The sequence below is a fragment of the Epargyreus clarus genome, unplaced genomic scaffold, assembly GCF_041222505.1.
Source record: "Epargyreus clarus isolate Ecla_fem2 unplaced genomic scaffold, WU_Ecla_fem_2.2 ptg000010l, whole genome shotgun sequence".
Lineage (NCBI taxonomy): Eukaryota > Metazoa > Arthropoda > Insecta > Lepidoptera > Hesperiidae > Epargyreus > Epargyreus clarus.
Window position 1 is genome coordinate 10,263,648 of NW_027332218.1, and position 16,051 is coordinate 10,279,698.

The following is a 16,051-nucleotide window of genomic DNA, read 5'->3' on the forward strand; positions in this document are numbered from 1 at the left end:
GGTACAACTCGCGCAAAATGTCCATCTGTAGGACTACCATGAGTTTACAAAAGTATTACTCGCTAGCGACTGCGTAAAATAAATGTATGAAAAATTGTACAGCGCCTCTGGTGGTTACTTGTAGAACTAAAATCCGTAGTGACGTAACTCGATACGTAAAAAACCTATCGAAATCAAATCGCTAGCGAATGTCATAATGATCTATTGCCATACAAATTCGGTCCCATGAGTCATTAATTTGACAGACGTTGTCAAGAAATACCGTAACGATAGTAGTTATGTTATTCACTATCAAAATGACAATAGTTTTCTATTTACCATTTCTATAGTGGCGTTTCTATGCCAACTCATGGTAATGCTACTGCTGAAGTGTCTCTTCTACACGGCTCACACGGCAGACAAAATGTTGGTAAGCAGTGGTGACGTTGTGGTTGCATTGTGGTTGCCTTATAGTTGCATTATCATAATAAAAACATGTATTTGCAATATGTTGGCCGGTTTCTCATAAACGGTGTCGTTTGTAGTTGCGATGTGATCACTTTTATTTATCTAATTACTAGCTGACCCAGCACACGTTGTGTTGCCATATAAATAAATAAATGTTAAGGGTGAACAACCCTTATCACTTAGGGGTATGAAAAATAGATAGTAGCCAATTCTCAGAGCTACTGAATATGTATATAAAATTTGGTGAAAATCGGTTAAGCCGTTTCGGAGGAGTACGGTAACTAACATTGTGACACGAGAGTTTTATATATAAGATGTACATCAAAGTATTCATTAAAACTTTAAATTTTTCTTAAGTTAATGCATCAATATCACGTATATTACTGTTAATTTTGATGGCAAAATATGGTATTCGTGAATAAAACTATGCATTTTCATAGTTCAAGCATCTTCAGAGTTGTTGATGTGGTACATGTGAATTGGCACTAACACGGAAACCTTATGAGCTATATAATAAGTTAATAAATAAAGGTTTCGTGAATACTTACGTCGTCCTACGATTAATTAATAAGGAAGTCATTTTTTGTTTAAAATTAAGTGATTTAACAAAGTAACACTGTGGTCGCTGCAATTATAACAGGTTATTAAAGTAAAATATGATTCATAAAATTATTTTTTCTCACAACCTGATTCAACTTATATTACGATGTTTTTTACATTGTAAGAGATACATGTATTGATATTTTTCTTTAATCTGACATAAAAAATACCATCTTTACGGCTTTTTTGCTGCAAAACAGCAGGTTTCTATTAAAAGAAAAATGTGTGCTTTGAAGTAACTCCAGCTCAACTAATTAGGCATCCATCAGATTAGGTTGGCCATGGGCCCATGACTAATTTTTTGGAAAGATGTGCTATGGAGTTTTTTATGCCGTTTCTTCTCTAAGACGATACACGTTCAAAAATAATTCTGTGAAAAATCTTCTTCAAATAAACTTTCTGATTTTGAACTTTACCTTCGGCACCATAGCGGTCACCCATCCAACCGTAGTCCGCAATCAACGTTGCTTAATTTTGTACTTCGTAACTACCATTTCATAATGTACAGATAATTTTTAAATCAAAACCTGTTAACCATATAAATAATAGTTTTGATAATATAACTTACAAGTTTAAGATGCATTAACGTTCATGTTAATTTGTTTAAACAATGTTATCCGTGAAGATAATAACATTGTTTAAATAAAAAGTCGAGATAAAAATTGTGTTATAAATAGAAATCTTTGTCATTATCTTAATATGTATTTTATATTAGTGATGATATAGTGTTGTTTGTTCATTGTTCACATAAGGCCATTTATATAGATACTTATGCCGTGAACATGAAGTATGATACCTATTTAATGAACTCACAAAATACCTACATGTTAATACCTACCTAATACCTACCATGTTATGTATTTTAAGTTTCTTTTATATTAAATTAAAAAATAGAGGGTATTAGTATAAATATGGTTTAAGAATCATCAAATAAAAAAAATTAAATGCTTAAATGCTTACAACAGCAATCATAAGGAAAATTGAATAAGGAAAAAAATATCATTAAAAATTAATAATTTATTTTTGTCTTTAATTTTTTTCTTGATCAAGGTTTATTAAGCACGCTATCACAAAATATCACAATAATTATAATTTGATTTTTGTTACTTGCTCATGTTCATCGCCCCTCCTAACAAATATTACGCAATATGACCTACTCATATTCACATAGCATTAAGATTAAACTGTAGTAAGCCTATAGTGTTTTCAGAGGGATATTGTATGTGCAATATGAGTACTCCAGTAAATCCATATTGCATTTGATTGTTTTGGCAATAGTCGATAGATTACAATATGGTATTGAAGGTGGTAGGCCCTTTGTGGTTCGACTCCGGCGGCACCACCGCCACATCTATTTTTACCTAATAACAGCAGTGTTAGGCGCTGCTGTGTTCCGGTTTGAAGGGTGTGGTAAGGGAGGCAGACTTTTCCGAGGCGTTCCAGCCTAGTCCTCAGGGGTAGCGGCGCATCTGTGGCCGACCTCAGGTAGGAATATCTAATCCTATCTGGGGTTGATTACAGATGTCCATGGGCGGCAGTAGCCACTTACCATTAGGTGGACTGCATGCTCATTTGTTACTCCTATATTATAAAAAAAAAATCAAGCTCCTCTAGCAATTCTTTTGCCCGTGCATTGCATTGCATTGCATTCATATCCATATTGTCCAAGAATATACAAATCAATGTATACTATATTACACAGCTCCAAGACCTTCATATGAAACTGTCTAAGGGCCTACTTTAAAAGTTTTTGTAATAACTATCTTCGTTGGAAATATTGTATAGTTGTAGGTATAATAGTGTATACGTACTGTATAATTTGACAGAATTTGAAATGCTTTCATATTTTGTTCAAGGTGCCAAGTCTATCACTTTACTGTCCATTTCAAATTTTATTGACATTCGCAAGCACCGTAACATTACATAATATTAACATTAAAATCGCAACAACAACACATGTCGTGGACATTATTTAGTTTGGTTATAAGTAGCATTGACTATAAAACATTTTATTATGAATCGAACAACAAAGTAAGTTAAGTGTTCAGGATACATCAATCATGCGAATGAGATTGAGGTTCAGTTTAACTGCGCCGTAAAACACTAAACATGCCGTTTAACCGCTTGCCAAAATAATTATGACTTTTTTGTTTTTAAAGTTAGGAAGCAACGAAGTTTTAATATTGTTCCTAAGGTTTGTCTTAATTTCATACGCATCATAGTGAGTTACGTCGAGTATAAGATAGGTACATAGGTACATACCTATTTATTTATCTATCTGCGATTAGTTGATGATATTGAAATACACTATAATTTACAAATATACATACATAGTTACTTAAGACATTTTTATTGTATTTTAATGTTTTTTTGATTTTATTAAATTTGCGTTGTAACTTGCGTGTCTTTAGATATAAACCTAGATAAATAAATAAAAAAAGTTAAGTTGCAAGGTGCGAGATGCGAATTATCGATTTTTAAACAGGACTTATCGATGATGTATCGTTCTAAGGACGTGTCATACAACCCATACAATCGGCCCCCCGCTTGGACTGGTGCGCTGAATCAGCAGCCAGTTAGGCAGTTAGTGAGCTACGGCGACGCGCGGCGCACGTGCATGTCGTGCTCTTGCGCACCCTTGCTTGCTTACGATCGGAACGTCAGCTGTCAAAACTTGACGTTTCCTAACAAACAACCCATTGATGTGATCAAACAAAAACAGTGTTACGCGCGAATTGAGTTCGAATTTCGAACGCTCAGCCCATAGTGTTGTGATGCTACAAATATAGTTTGTGTTGTGCTGTGTGTAACCTACTCCGGTGTTTGGTGTGTGTTATGCAGTTATCATGCCGCATTGATGTCGTACGCAGCTGATATGTCTATAATTAGCGAACTCCGATGGCTGCAAGACGACGAGCTGTTTGCCTTATCCTTGCAAAACGGTACCTAACTTTTTTACTAGCCTAGTAGTTTTTACGAACTTTTTTGTCCATTTACCTCAATCGGTGTTGGAGATCTCGCAAATTAATTCCTAGCTGACCTTGACCTTGATGCCGGTTTCAATCGTAGCGTTATAAAGGTTTTATTTCATTATAACATTTAATAGATAATATCGAAACGGTCTAAGTAGTGTTATTGTCATGTCAGCCTTAAGGTTTTGGGTTTAACTTTCAGCTAGGAAGGGAATCAAAATGAATGAATTATTGAATTATGAATTAGTGAATTATTTTGTATTCAAAATTTAGGTATAAGTTTTGTGTACTTATCGGTATAGGTATGTGTAACACATACAAGACAATAAAAACCGGAATGTTGTTAATACTTATTACCTACTTTGAACTATGAAAAATGTATTTTCAGTACTAGAGAGGTATAAATCTTTAACTTATAGCGAGTTATTAAAGATTAAAATGCGAATTGAACATAAAATGGATTTATGATTGTTATACACTCCATAAATCTCACTCTGACCACACAAGACGGCTAGTTAGGTGTTTGCATTGTAATAATGTATTTTACGTGTAAACAAAATAATACTCAATGATAAACAAGTTATACGTAAAATGTAAACAGAAACATAGATTTTAATGATGAATCTCACATGTGTCTAGGGACTAATTTTAATTTACTTTTAAAACTAAATTCGTGTTGGAATCTGCAACATGTATGTTGTATTTTATTTGAGCAAGTAGGTAGGTATATTACTTACATACGAGTATATTATATCCCATTAAACATATCGTAATATCTGTATAGATTGTTATGTATGTGGTATCGATATCGTCTTTGGATTAAATTAAATTAAGAACATCACTATTGCGAACAAGAAATAGCATTGTTTAATATATTTTTCACTGCCAATAAATATTGAATTTAAATTTAATAATGAATAAGAGAAGTTGTAATTTTTCATAAACTTATAACTTAATAATGAGCGTTATATTTTCCAGCGTTCCATTTTAAATTGTCTCACTTTTCACTTTAAAATATTTTAAAAATACAATATAATAAGCAATTTTACACCTCATTTATTATAATTGTACGTTAATACCATTACGTTTTTTAAATGAAGAATATTATTAAAGAATGAAAAATAATAAACAACTTCGCACTGTCACTATGAAACGTGTATGAATTCCGATGCTGCGTCATATTTGCAATGTTTTGTCCCGAGGTTCTCATGCGGATTTGCGCGGAACCCTAATTATTTCTAAAATAAAAGTAGCCTATATTACTCCTTATAACATCAGCAACTTTTAGTGAAAGTCATGTCAAATAGTCCAGCCGTTTCGGAGATTTGTCGAAACAAACATACAGACAGACAAAATTTTCAAAAATAGCTTTTTGTTACAAATAACGTATATACTTTCCTATGCGTTTAAAAAGCTGTTATTTTTACATGCAGACGCTTTAATTTTATTTATTTGTATATCACAATGCCGGCAGGTAAGCAGGCAGGTATCTGTCGATAAATCGCCAATTATTTCCTACATATTTCGTTAATGAGTACGACCTTCTTTAGCATTTCCCTATAAATCGATGGCAATGACAAGAATCTTGATTAACTACTTGTTAAGCCTAAATTACAATAATAACTATATATTTATGAAATTGAACATGAAGTTTGGACTTTTAGGCGAGGCGTAACTTAGTCTTTAAGAGTGACAAAGAATTTGAAGTAGTCATCAGGTAGGTCTCCAATGGTATTTGGTGATTACAGATGTCTAAGCGTGGCAGAAACCACAAAATACCAGGTGTTTTTACTATGTAACGGGTGGTCACGATATGTGGTTTTTCAATTTCTTATTTGCCGATATTTCGACCCAGTTGCATGGTTCGTTTTAGTCTAAAATCAAAATATTAGGTGAACTGCGAGTTTGTCTCTTTTTGTATTCACCAAACTTTGTTGTCTAAGATGTTCTAATTTAGTTATCAGGAGAAGTAATGCAATGTAATGAACTCAAAGGACAATGCCCATGAAAGTATGGACCGCCGTCCAGAGTTGCATCAAATTGAAACTTGTTGTGGAATATGTATAATTAACTGAATACTATCACCAATAATGATTTTTTAGATCAACACCCGGGTTCTGAAGTTATTTACCGAAATGTTACATAATCTTAAAATCGAATATATCCGACGATAGATAGATGGTCGATTTTAACTGATAGTGGGTATCTATAAGGTAGTTCGACTAACATATTCCATTTACTTTTAAAGGTAGTAGGTAAAAAACCTAAAATAATGAATTCCGAGTATAAAATACCGCCATTTTAATTTTTAAGAACAACAATCAACATTTCGTCTTATTTTATCTTAAATGGAACCCCCTTGTTCAAAGAAACTATTCTGATCGACAAACTATGTAAAAAAATCAAAAAATAATTTTAATATTACTTTCATTTTGATGCATGAGAAAAATCATTAGTCAAAACACTAATAGATCTTATTGAATTCCGAGTATAAAATTCCGCCATTTTAATTTTTAAGAACAACAATCAACATTTTGTCTTATTTTATGTTAAATGGAATCCCCTGTTCAAAGAAACTATTTTGATCGACAAATTATGTAAAAAAATTAAAAAATAATTTTAATATTACTTTCATTTTGATGCATGAGAAAAATCATTAGTCAAAACACTAATAGATCTTATTGAATTCCGAGTATAAAATTCCGCCATTTTAATTTTTAAGAACAACAATCAACATTTTGTCTTATTTTATCTTAAATGGAATCCCCTGTTCAAAGAAACTATTCTGATCGACAAATTATGTAAAAAAATGAAAAAATAATTTTAATATTACTTTCATTTTGACGCATGAGAAAAATCAGTACCAAGAATGGGCATTCTCCTTTAAATAATGTTATATTTAGGTTTACTTCTAAATGTGCACTAACGACCAGGTGGGCATGTTCGTTTACTAAAAAGAAGGAACCCCAATAGATTACGGTAATGATAACAAACTATTTTGCCCCCTCAAAAATAATCCTAAAAATGGTATGAACGCTACTAATAGAAATATCATAATTAGATAATTAGTTTAATAACTATGCAGTATTATTGAAGAGGGGTTCAATTCGCATAATTATGAGTTTTTATGTGTATTCTGGGTCTGGGTGTTTTTACTTGTCTTTGTGTGTGTGCATGGCATTTACGAGTCTAATGACATAAGGGTAACATAGAGAAGTATTATGAGTATAAAAGTTAACTAGGTACGTATTGTATAAAGTATGAACATCATCAGAATGAAATAAGAAGTTTTTTTTAATTATCATTAATATGTGATGATTTTATCAAAAGCAAGTAGTTTAGTAATACTCCGAGAATTTACGTGACAATTTGACATTAGAGAACATATCTATTGAGTTACGTAAAATAAGACTTAATTATTAAAATTATGCAATTTGAATCTTAATTTCATATTTTTTACAAATAACGATATAAGAAAAGATTTATTTGTTTACTTAGTTATAAAGTAACTAATGCTAGGATTATTGATATTTCTTTAAATAAATTCAAGTTACACAAGATAGATAAATCCTTTCGATCAAAACTCTGAAGCGTTGTATTTTAGTCGATTGTATAGTTATTTACTTTTCTGTAAACTATACACATTTAAATTTCTTTTCGTATAACAAGTAACAAATTTTATTCAAGTGTCAGAAAATCCAACTGGATATTCTGATATAATATGCGTAACACTTTATTTTCTTGATGCGTTGCATCAACAAGAGAAAATAATTATTATTCTGGTTTTAATATATGTGATGCGAATAATATATAAGTTCAAATGGAACACAACATAAAACAGACAACAATAATAATCTACAACAAAAAGCTACCACGAAACACACAATCAGTAGACAAAACAGACTTATAATGAATCTACAACAAAAAACATAAGCACATGGCACATAGCACATTAAAATGCAATAAGATTTCGGTAGTAGCAAACGTGCAGAGATGCTAGAGCAAGCCACGGTGGGTGAATAGGAAATAGTGGCCAAGGTGAGCTAGATTCTTGCGGGCCGCCTGTTTACTTAACTTGAGCACTTCATTATGAAGACAATTTTGTTCTGTTTAGGGCTGCTACACACTTTAATGATGTCAACTCATTACTGTTTTATTGCTGGGCTTTTTTTTTGTTTACGAGGGAGAAACCTTCAAAAGGTACCCGGCGCCGTGGGAGCGACGCAGGGTTATGTGGGATTTGTACCGCACTAAAACCTCCCCGGTGGCCGTCCTCGGCGCTGCGTAGAGGGCTCCGGGATCTCCAAAGAAACGCAACCGGAGTCCTCTTAGCGCGTTGCCCCGTCGGGCTCTGCCCAGGTCAGCTTGACTCTTGCCACACCGTCTGGTGCGTACGACGGATTTTACTGCTGGGCTAGTGTTCTCTCAGAGTGAGAGAGGTTAAGGCCATATTCCACCGTACTGCCAAGTCTGAATTGGTAGACTTTACACACATTTGTTTTTTAACTTTTATGTAGGTATGTAAATTTCCTCGAGATGTTTTCCTACTTAAGACAAAAGTATTAGAGTATGTAATATCGGAGTGGCTACCGAAAAAAAGGTACTAAATACGTATGCAGTAACAAATCGTGCTATAAATACCAACACCATGTTAATCCTAATACAATTGTAATTAATACAATTTTTCAATAAATAAATTCATTTAATTTCATTACATTACATCTCATTTCATTTCTTCTCTGTTTTTCTGTAATGTTTTAGTTAATTAGTCCTAACTAATATTTCGTTACAAAGACAATATGACTGACCAGAGACAATCCCCGAACATGGTCGTTATCTTATCTATGGATATTACAACATTAAAATCAAATATTCACACAATCGAATTACTTATGATTGGGGTTTATTACATTACATTTTATTTTATTACGACATATTTCATAACATTACATTTCTTTTTTTCGAATAATTTAAATATTACTTTACAACCCTGACGAATACTTCATTACAAAGACAATATTACTGGCCAGAGACAACCCGCGAACGCCATCGTTATCTATTCGAATTTAATGTTCTAAATTCGAATATTCAAATAATCCGATTACTTACGATTTGGGGTTATTATTCGTAAATTACATTTTATTTCATAAAATTGCATTACATTTCTCTCTCTCCAATTAATAAGATACATGTCACGTGGCAACCCTGACTAATACTTCATTACAAAGACAATATTACTGGCCAGAGACAACCCGCGAACGCAGTCGTTATCTATTTAAATTTAATGTTGTAATGTATCGTATCGATTAACTTATAATTATTACATTACATTTATTTTTCTTTAATTTCTTAGATACAGGTATTACTCGGCGACCCTGACTAATACTTCATTACAAAGACAATATTACTGGCCAGAGACAACCCGCGAACGCAGTCGTTATCTATTTGAATTTAATGTTGTAATGTATCGTATCGATTAACTTATAATTATTAGATTACATTTTATTTCATTACATTTTTTTTAAATTTCTTAGATACAGGTATTACTCGGCAACCCTGACTAATACTTCATTACAAAGACAATATTACTGGCCAGAGACAACCCGCGAACGCAGTCGTTATCTATTTGAATTTAATGTTGTAATGTATCGTATCGAATTACTTATGATCGGGGATTATGTTACGATCGGTAATCTTGGATACAATTACGTTTAGCAATTTCTTAGCTGTAATGCTTATGAAATGATACCTTGCCTTTTTGCGCTCGGAATTTTGTAGTGTCAACAAGAAATGTTTGTGAAATTTTGCGTTTTCGTTAAAAATTACTTAAATAATACCGTGTAATGGAAATACACTTGAAAAAATTTGGTCAAGTTCTGGTTGGATTTGTGAACTGAGGGCTCCGTATACAATATTTGTATTGTATACCAAAAATATGTTTTATTCTATTCTTTGTAAATATTATTCCACGTATATGTCGAACTTACTCTGCTGCTTTTTTATTATTTTTTTGGGAAGAAATAATAGTAAAAAGTAAAAAAAAATCTGAAAAGGAACCGCTTCCGATTACACCGGTCTACAGATTTTTTGAGCATGGGTTATACATACGTTATTTTTATTCCTTTTATACCTAGAAATAAGAAAAAGAACAAAAAACAGTTCTGAATTTACTTTTATGTGTACAAATTGGAAAATTCAAATAAATGAAAATATAGGGTCTTCTAACAAGGACTTCCGAACTTTGAAAGTTGATAACGGTCATCTTACTGAAGCAACATCTGTCAAATTAGTTTTAATTTATTCAGTTTGTTTTGCCAAATTACCATGGATGATTATAGCATTCAACAACACGAACAAATAATAAAATTATTGTATCAAAAAGCTATTCTGTTCGGGCAACGCGTGCTACAATCGTCCGCTACCGCGTGGTCGCCATAATCGTCCTACCGAGAGGACTATTCGCAATCTGGTGGATAAATTGAAGTCTACTGGGTCATTAAATGATTGACTAACTTCCGTATATCAACGAAACGGAAGATTTGCCGAAAACATCGCCGCTGTCCGTGAGAGTGTGCACTAGTATCTGAGACAGTCGATTTCCCGTCGCCCATAAGAACTCTGCCTTTTGCAGACCATAACCATAAAAGCCGTGCGGAAATTTGAACGATGTTATATTCTACACATAATGGCAGCAATAGGTCCTTTAATCGATTAAAAAAATTCGATAAAATATCACACACAAGTTGTTTTATATAATTTTAAAGATAGGAAACGCTCAATGAAAGACCCTATACATGAAAAATGGACACAGTTCATTTATTAAAAGATACACAAACATTAATTAATGATACATTCTTATAATAGAAATTTCAAAATAGAATGCAAGTATTTATTAATGAACACTAAACAGTCGTTGGTAGATCCGGATAATATGTTTTCTTTGATTTTTTATCTTTGAGTGGATTCACAATACAAAAATAACAATCTATGCGATGATTACTGAGTACCTATCCTCCAAATTCTTGGCACTGCAAACTTCATTGCTCTTTTTTCACCTCGGTACCAACCTACAATAAAACGTACCGTATTATAACTACATAACGTAATTATAAAATAGTTATAAAGATATAAAAATGAATATAAACTCACCGTCCAGAATATTTCTGCAAGTGTTACCTGACACAATATGTGAGGCCCATTTTTTATCTTGATTTTTAACAGGTATACAGTATACAGATGGAAGTAGTTTGGTATGCCTTGGAAATCTTTAAATTTGTACATAAATCGTCCTATTTCTCTCTTACTTTCATAAATTCGCCGCAAATATAATAAAATGAGTCGGCGTCTCGTTTACAACTTCTCGAAGTCATTTTGTACAGACTGATACAACGAAAAAAAAAATGAATTACGTTATTCCACTGAAATAAGCAATCACTTACTTTTGTACACAAGGAGCGATGCAAGAAACACTAAACTCCGCCCCCTTGCCACTCTTTTGTCAACGTTAGTGCGCCAAGACTGACTTTATTGGACTCGAAAATAAAAAAATGTTAAATTGCTCTAATTTCTATAAAAGCAAATATTATCGATTTGTAATTTAATTTTTTTATATGTATTTGCTTATATAATCAGAATATATTAAGTAAAACTCATGCACAAAAAAAAAATAAAAAATTGTTGACCTATGTTATTTTTGTATTTGCTTGCCAATTTCTACATAATAAGACATATCCTGTGACGTGGACAGACAGACGAACCGACAGTGTAGGATTACTAATAGCATTCTGTTTGGAATCCTAAAACAGCTTAGGAAACAAGAATCTTATAACATCGGCATAAATCAATAAAGAATTAATGGTTTTTAAAAAGGTGTGGTAATGTGGAATTTCTTACGCAGTTTCTTGATTAGCAGCTTATTTTTTTTTTAATGAAAATTGTTGGTTTGCTTATTGGAATGCTAATTATGCTATTATTTTTTGCTCTTTCCCCATAAGTGTCTTGAGTGAGTCTACGAGGCGTACTAACTTAGTCCTCAGGAATATGTTATGCAGGCAGGAGCCGATGTTCTTAGGGTTAACTGACATCACCGACAAATAGTACTTATCATTAAACGAAATTCCATTAATTATTAATTAATATCATTAATTTAATCATACTTATTATTATTACAAGCTTTTATTTCACTTACATTTTGTTCCGCCCGATCTCCAATTGGGCTGGAATTTTCCATACAATTTGGGTTGGATGATAATGTATGGTAGAATGGGAATAGTGACTACATTCTAAATCCAATATGGCGGACGCCCCAATATGGCGAACCAATACTTTTATGCACCCCATGGTATGATAGAGTTTTCTGAGAAGAATACAAAAAGAAAATGGTATTTCTAAAGCTGGTTTTTATAAACCCTTTTAATAAAAATGTATTTGTAAAATGCATCCAATTGTATACGGACAGTGCATACGCATCGTAACTGTGATACAATTTGGCACATGTTCAAGGTTGACTAATTTGCAATGCTGTGTTATGCAAGTAATGAAGTAATGACAGACTAAATTATTTATTATTTATTTTGACATTTTACAATATTAGTCGAGCTGTTTGTAAAACTTGCTACACGTTAGACGATAATCGATAAGCGATACAATAATTTGATTGAATTGACGTTATTATAGTCATAAGGCTTTTTCAATTTTGACGATCGCATTATTGGGGTACTGCATAATTTTGTTTTTTATTTGTAAGTTTATAAAAAAAACACAAAGTCCCTGTACAGTACCTACCATAATCGACCCTTATAGTCTTATACTAGGACCCTTCGTCTCTTTGAAGATAATGATAAATTTTTCGAGGCATTCCCTTTTAGTTAATTAGTAGCAACGCATCTGTTATCAATATCACGTTGGATTCCGTATGAATGTAGAGTTGGTGGGAAATAACTTTGAGAAGCAATGTCTACTTAACATTAGCTGGACCACCCACTCCTCTAGTTATTATCCCTAAGCTTCTTCCCCATAACGCAACACCTTGCGAAATGATGCCAGTTTTATTGAAATTCAAGAAGTGCTCTGTAAAGAAACTATTTTGAATAAAAAAAAATGATTCCATTTGATTTAAAAACTAAGTTAGTACGTCTTATTTATGTGTAGCGTTGTGAACCGCCCTAAACACTTTTAATTCTGAGAGGAAACTTATACCAATACTTATACCAATTTTCTTTTTGTGTTTATATGTTTACCATTTTACTCTTTAGTTACTTTACTGCTTACGAATAAAATAAGTCTGTAGTACCTACTTACCTACTATACGAATAGAAATAGTTTTTCAATCCTGATCAAAATATCATTAGACTGTAATTTAATATACATACTCGTTCGAGTCAATGGTGATTGTAATCGTAATGACACCCACACACCTACTTCAATAAAGACGCGAGCACATTGAGAATATTTACAAATAAAATCCATATAACAGTTACATTACGATTTTTACGATGATTCGTTAGCACTTTGAAAATGACTATTATATTTAGTTTAAATAAACGCTACGTATACTATATTGTGATACTTTTATTAAATATGTTTATAGTGAGTGAGTGATTGACTACAGAGAATAGTGCAACAAGGACCAAAATTAGTCTTATAAAAATATTTTTAAATTGAAAATGATATTCAAACATATAAGTCATCTGTAATCTGTAATCAACCAGATAGGATTAGATATTCCTACCTGAGGTCGGCCACAGATGCGCCGCTACCCCTGAGGAATAAGCTGGAACGCCTCGGAAAAGTCTATCTCCCTTACCACACCCTTCAAACCGGAACACAGCAGCGCCTAACACTGTGCGGTGTGGCGGTGGTGCCGCCGGAGTCCAACCACAAAGGGTTCTACCACCTTCTATTATTATTCCTCTATTAAAATAAGTTCATGTTATCTATATAAAATCATAAGGATACTAACTTCTGAGTAATCTTCGTAAAGCTAAGCTACTAAAGATAAAACAATGAAATTTGAACAAAAGCCTCATTGTGTGACGTAGGCGAAGAAATAATTCTTTAATATTTCAACCTTAATGGAGTTAAGTATAATATTAAAATCTACAAGTACGAAGTCGCGGTCAAAAATTAGCTATAGATACAAGTGCAACAACCAGACTCAAAATTAGTCCGCACCTCGTTACTTATGTCTGTCTAGTGGCTAGATATATGTGGAGTGTCTCCACATATGTCGATATAGATTCGGTCCAATCATAAAACGTTGTGCAGGTTTACTTAGAATAGACGACACGACCTGGGGTCGTTTAAACTCTTATGTCGTAAGCATGAAAAAGTCAAACCTTTTATTCAACAAGGGTGAAGGGTGGTGGTAGTAAGGGAAACATACTTTTCGAAGCCGTTCCAGCTGAATCCTCAGAGGTAGCGGCGTATCTGTGGCCGACTTCAGGTAGGAATATTTAATCTAATATCCTATCTGGGTTTGATTACAGATGTCCATGGGCAGCAGTAGTCACTTACCATCAGGTGAACTGTATGCTCGTCTGCTACTCCTGCTAAAGAGCTTAAGTACAAAAATCCTATTTGGGGTTAAATACAGATGTCTTTTGGTCATGACTTACTACTATGTAGAATGCATATTGCAAAGTACTTCGTAGTAACTTTTTCTGACCGTATCAAACCGTCGCGTCGACATGTATGAAGGGGGAGGGGCCTTAGATGACTTTGACTATTCAGACGTTGTCAATCAACGTCAAATCAAGCAAACGTACCGGCGCAGTTAATTCGTTTTTATCGTGCTATAATTATTAAGAATCCATTTTGGTATAAATAAATAGTTCAAAGCGGATGTAACACTTAAGCAAACTAAACGCGGTGTTAGGGTGGCCGCACACGAGCGACAGAGAACCAATATAATACGGTCGCAGACACGCGGCGACAGTCGACGACAGTAGGAGAGTCGCTGACAATGGCTCACGACATGCGACTATAATTTATGATGGTCACTGGCGACAATAAGTAGCATACTGGCTGCAATTCTATTTGTATGCGATTGCTGACGATAGCCCACAACAATCAGCAAGGTGTGGAATGAACTTCCTCCTGAGGTATTCCCGGAGCGCCTAGACATAGGGCTCTTTAAAACAGGTGTAAAAAGAGCTCTCCTCCAAAGCCAGCGATGCATTGGCGAGTCCTCTGGTGTTGCAAATGTCCATAGGCGACGGTGACTGCATTCCATCAGGTAGCCCGGCTGCCTCATCGTTTAGATATAATTATAAAAAAAATCTACGACAGTCCTGACGACTGGTGGCGATAAACAACGACAGTCCTTAATCCTCATTGACTACAGACTACGTCAGTATGCGATGGTTGATGACCAAATGGCAACAGTCGACGACAATCGGACTCGGTCGCTGATGGCTTTTAGTGACCATTGGCGACTTTAGTCGACATGACAGTCGCTCGCGTGATAGCACCCTAAATAATAATGATGATGACTAGTGCAGCATTCGACAAAGTTATTTTGTGTCTGTATTTAATGATGCCGATCTTTATACTAAGGACGGAAGATATATTTTAATGATATTTCGTTTGATACAACTGATATTGAATATTAAAAACTGAAATAGGAAACAAAATCATTAAATCTTTAGAGCAAGTCTGTTTGAGTGCAGTAACAAACCTCATTTGGCCAAGTATGTAGGTAGAGGTTTGTTTTTATTTGTCAATCAAAACTATAATACAATACGATTGATACAATGCAATGTTTTGTATTGCATACGTATAGATAAGAAAAGAAAAATAAGTTTTACAATATGTGTGCAATAAGTCTTATCGCTTAGGTACCAATCTCTTGAGAAAATTAACGGTTTGGAAATTCCATTCACGCATTTAAACATATTAAAAATAACTTTTGTAACAAAAAACATATCAGTGTATGCCGATAGGTATATTTTAAAAATATTCCATTCTTTAAATTTCTTTAAACCTATGTATTTGTAGGGGATTTTTAAACAAAGTTTCTCTTTGGGATAACA

At 33.4% G+C, this 16,051-nt stretch overlaps 1 protein-coding gene across 1 annotated transcript in view; it reads left to right on the top strand.

Annotated features, from left to right (window-relative positions):
* Positions 1-3,640: 3,640 nt before the first annotated feature.
* cv-c (RhoGTPase activating protein) overlaps positions 3,641-16,051 on the top strand; it is a 337,210-nt gene continuing 324,799 nt past the window's right edge. The window contains exon 1 of the mRNA XM_073077440.1: positions 3,641-3,989. Within this exon, the coding sequence (XP_072933541.1) occupies positions 3,905-3,989 (85 nt within the window). The 5' untranslated portion in view covers positions 3,641-3,904. The remainder of the gene's footprint in view (positions 3,990-16,051) is intronic.